This window comes from Peromyscus californicus, unplaced genomic scaffold (genome assembly GCF_007827085.1).
Source record: "Peromyscus californicus insignis strain IS unplaced genomic scaffold, ASM782708v3 Scaffold_4__1_contigs__length_199733344, whole genome shotgun sequence".
Taxonomy (NCBI): domain Eukaryota; kingdom Metazoa; phylum Chordata; class Mammalia; order Rodentia; family Cricetidae; genus Peromyscus; species Peromyscus californicus.
This window is the reverse complement of record NW_026294562.1, coordinates 131901054-131905623: the sequence shown is the minus strand read 5'-3', so window position 1 is coordinate 131905623 and position 4570 is coordinate 131901054. Positions and strand designations below refer to the sequence as shown.

General features: G+C 50.5%; 1 protein-coding gene across 1 annotated transcript; it reads right to left on the bottom strand.

Annotated features, from left to right (window-relative positions):
- Nucleotides 1-395: 395 nt before the first annotated feature.
- On the bottom strand, nt 396-2234 carry LOC128123960 (endogenous retrovirus group K member 113 Gag polyprotein-like). The gene has a single exon (XM_052760221.1). It carries the CDS (start codon nt 2232-2234, stop codon nt 396-398), a length of 1839 nt encoding a protein of 612 aa, XP_052616181.1.
- Nucleotides 2235-4570: the final 2336 nt, after the last annotated feature.

Genomic DNA, 4570 nt, shown 5'->3' with positions numbered 1-4570 from the left:
CGCAAACATTAGGAGGTAAGGGCCCTGTCACCCCTGTAGGGATGACCTGAGCCCCTTCAAGGGAGTTTAATACTGTTTCGGCGGCACACAAGCCCAATCCGGCACTGCCTGGGGTTGCTCTCCGGAGGGAGGAGAATGGAACTGGGGCGGGAGAATTTGTTGAGGCTGGGGAGGCAGGAGGTGAGCGGACCTCAAGGCCCCAGGGTGCGCTCTTGGAGGCATTGGGGCCAGGGGCTGGCCCCTTTGGAAGTTTCCTGGCACCGGCGGAGGAAGGGGCTGACCGAGATAATTGACTTTTGACCTGCATTCTGTAGCCCAATGACGGCCCTTGTTGTAGCGAGGGCAGAGAGTGGAAGGCAGGGGCCTCATAGAGGCGGCCTCCTGAGCTGGCTGGGCTAAGGGCGCGAGGCTGTGACCTTTCTGGGGACATTCCCTAGGAAATGTCCGGGTTGTTTACAGAAATAACAGGTGCGGGCTCCAGGCTGTTGTGAAGCCCTGAGGGCAGCACCTATAGCTGATCCCATGGCATGGGCGGCGCCAACACCCGAACAGAGTCTCACATATTCAGACAGGTCCGCTCTGTTTTTATGAGGGCGGAGGACTTCCTGGCAGGCAGGGTTTGCATTTTCAAAGGCCAAGTGTTTAACAAAGGTGCTTTCGTGTTCATTCGGCCCAAAAAGTCTCTCAGCTGCATCATTTAAGCGAGAGACAAATTCACTAAAAGGTTCATCAGGGCCCTGAGGAGTCTTTGCTAATGAGGTGGTAGCTGAACCCTTTGGGGGCAGGCGTTTCCAGGCCCGAACCCCCGCCTTTTGAATCTGGGCCAGGAGGCCAGGAGGGAATTTTGCCTGTGCTGCATTTGTATCGTAAGGGGGGTTGCCGAGGAGTTTCTTTACTGTCCAAGTTTTTGAGGACGGCTGTTCAATATTTTTTTGAGCAACTTCTCGACAATTTTCTGTAAATTCTGTTTTCCAGAGGACAAAGTCACCCCCAGAAAGAGCCGCACGGGCAAGAAAATACCAGTCATTAGGGGTCAACCAATGTTCGCTCTGATTTTCCACCAAGGCTAATGTAAAAGGAGCCGTAGGACCATACTGAGCACAGGCAGATTTCAGCTTTTCAACTAGGCGGAAATTTAATTTGTGATAAGTCTGTCCTGGCGGGGGGTCCTCTGGTGACGCCTCCTCCTCCTCCTCTCCCTCTTCCCCCTCCTCATTTTGATCTTCCAAACCCCCTGAGGCGCCGCTCTGAGCGGCCACCTCGGATGAGTCCCCAGAGGTCTGGCTCCTGGTAACAGGAAATGCCAGGACAGGCTGAGGCTTACTCTTCGATTTACTAGATTTTTGAGATGGTTTTAGCGGACCGGGAGCCACCACTTCAAGGGCAAGATCTTTAAGTTCTTTATCAAGAGTTTTCAATTCCCTTAAAAGCTCAACATGTTCCCTGCGAGCCTGGAGGGCCCGTCTCAGTGAACCAAGATCTGGGACAGGGGGAGCCAACTCATCAAGAATAGGCCCGCAAAAGTGGGAAGCCGGAGAAACATAAGGAGGGGACATTGCGGAAGGGGGAACTGCCGGAGATTTTTGAGGTGGTATAAAAGGGCCCAAGGACTCCTGTGTTAAGGGGAGATTTTTGCAGGGGGGGCAGTCTGGATTATGGTAACGGGCTGCCCCTTTCTCTAGGGAAGCCTCCTTGGTGGGGTCTAGAGGGGAGTTAGAGGTCAAATTATTAACAGAGGGATGAGGATGGGCAAAAGAGGACTCCTGGGGATTCCTAGGTTTAAAAGTTGTGAGCATCCCCTCTTCCATAGAGCGCAGGTCGTGAACCGAGGGACAGACTGAAGGCGGACCAGAAAGCGCTCGGGGGGTCTTAGGGCAGGTAGAGGGGAAGCGAAAGGCTTCTTTGAAGATTTTTTCTCCTATATTAATAAGCTCTTGTATGTCAGGGGAATATTTATAGACCCTAAGAATGTCATTAATAAGCTTCCAGTAAGAAAATGTGGTGACGGGAACCTTCTCTAGTCCAAAAGTCCTGTAGTAATCATCTAAACAGTCCCCGAGACATGCCCAACTTTTTTCATCTATGGTTCCTTCTTGGGGGAACCAAGGACATGTGTCTATAATATAATCAAAAAAGGCTTTAAGATCTTTTTTCTTAACCCTAGTTCCTTGTATCTTGAGGGCCTCTTTTAGGCCAGAAAGGAATAAATCTTGTGATGATGTTGCCTGTCCCATGGCTCGTCACTTTCTTACCTGCATCGTCTCCGCCCTCCTCCGGGATCGCGTCCTGAACCGGGCGATTTCAGGGGGATCCAACAACTTCACCAAGGCCTTGGTCTTCCTCCGGGAGACGACGTTCCGAATCCTCAAGAAGTGGTTTCATCCACGTTGGGCGCCACTTTGCCCTGCCTGCAGGGCTTCAACGGGTTCTCAACCACCCTAAGGACGGAATGATAGAGACAGGAGATACAAGGAAATACACCAAGTCTAGATTCTGATCAAGGTGCAACTTTATTTTTCTCCAAGAGGGTTTATATAGTTTCTGCAGGGTGGGGGGAGCAAGAAGCTGTCATCTGCATAAGGTGGGGCAAGCTATCAGGATGTTTGTATAGGATGTTTACAGGGTGAAAGGGTCAAGGGCTCTGCCTCAATGTCCTGTTGCTAGGCAACCTGACTGTAAGATGATCTAGTTCCCTGTCTTATGGGGGTCTGTACTTTTCCACTAACTAGAGATTCTGTCCTTGTCCCTGACAGATAACTACAACTTCTGAGAGAACCAAACCCCCTCAGGAAGTATTGCTTGTCCCCTCTGCGTCACTAACAGGAAATTACAAGCCTAGTTCTTTGTCCACTCAGGACTGTATGGAGGCAACAAAGCAAGTTGTTCCTCGATATCAGAGTCCTGACCTGGAGCAGCATGTGTTGAGCAAAAGGAAACTACTTAGAGTCTTTGTACCCTAGGACAGTGGCCCGCAAGGCAGCCATCAGAATTCTTCCAAATAATGGAGACTGCAAATTCATAAGGGCTATGTAGTGGTCACCAGAGCTTATCACAGACAAGAGTCGGAGACTTCTGGAGACCAGTACAGACTGGGTGAAGGAGCGAAGGAAGGTGTTAAGGACTCAGGCTTTGAGGCGTCTGTGTTCACAGGAGATGGGACTGTCTCTGAAAGCTGCCTCCTTGGTACCCCTAATGGGAAGGCAAAGGGCAGGGACCTGATTCCAAAAGGATGGTGATCTCTTAGTTGATGGTCAGTAAGAGGTCTTTGAGACTTCAGCTAAGGGTCTGGAAAGAAAGGGTGAAGTTGGAGTGTCACCTTCAAAATCACAAACAAGATCTAGGGAAAGAAGGATAGTGGCATCTATCTGAGCTGGGCAGGGCTTAGGGCCTGCTCCTTCCCTGCTGACTTGCCTGCCCCCACCACTGCTGAGAAACAAACCCAAACACAGGATAATCTGATGGATTACCAATACCCATAGGACTCAGACTTTGAAGAGAGACCATTCAAGAAAAAGAAAGCATAAATGCTCCAAGGATTGCATCTGGAAAAGGGAAGCAAAGAGGCCAGCAAAATGGGAGAAAGGAACTGGTGAGACTCACCAATATACACAAAAGAGGAGACAGGAGGGAAGAGTGTCCCTAGGGGAACCTGAGCCACAATGATGTTAGGACAAAGAAGTACAGAATGAGATGGAGCTTCATGGGTCTGCCTGGGCCCAAAGCAAATGGAGGTTGGGGCAGTCAGAGCCCTCTCAGTGAGGAGGTAGCTTTGGGTACAAGTTGCGCAGCCAAGTGGGCCAGACCAGACCCTGTGTGTCTTGCAAGAGAGCTTTTTCTGTTGCAAGTTGATGCGCCCTGTCTTCGCCTTCTGATCCCGATGCCAGGACATGCCTGGCTTGGAGGGCAATGCACGTGAAGTGAAAAGCAGGAAGCCCTAGGCCTGGGCAGCAAGTTTTCCATGGGGCAAAGGCTGTCCCCAATGCTGGGCCCTACTGAGACCTTTTGTTCTGGGCTGGTAGACACAGAGAATTAGAGAACAGCTTTTCAGAGACTCTGTCCTTCCACCAGGCTCTGGCCAGATGCCCTTTCTGGGGCTTATTTGGAAGTCTCTTCCAATAATGAAAGAAGCTTTCCATGGACAAGTAGGTGACAGCAAATCTGAAGAGCATGCTGGTGTCTCTACGTGGTTTAAGAAAGAAGCAACAGCATAGATATCTACTCTTAACTACATTCTTTAAGGCCTTTTCTTCATTGAGAGGACTATGACTAGTATCCCAGATCAAGGACCAAGGGCTGCTGTTCCAGGGTGAGGGCCTGGGAAGAAGACAGCTTCCTGGATCCCTCATCATCTGGAAGATTCCCAATCTCTTCTGTTTTAAGCTCAGGCAGCCTTGAGAAGCTCATTTCTGAGGAGGCTCAAACTGGAGAGCCAGTTTGGAAAAGGGGCAGGCCTTACTCTAGGGAAGGCCCCAGGAACTCTGCCCAGTTTCTAGGCCCAGAAACTACATGGAATACACATTTAGCGTGTATGCACTAAGTGACTGGGACCCTAAAAGGTCCCTGCCAAGAG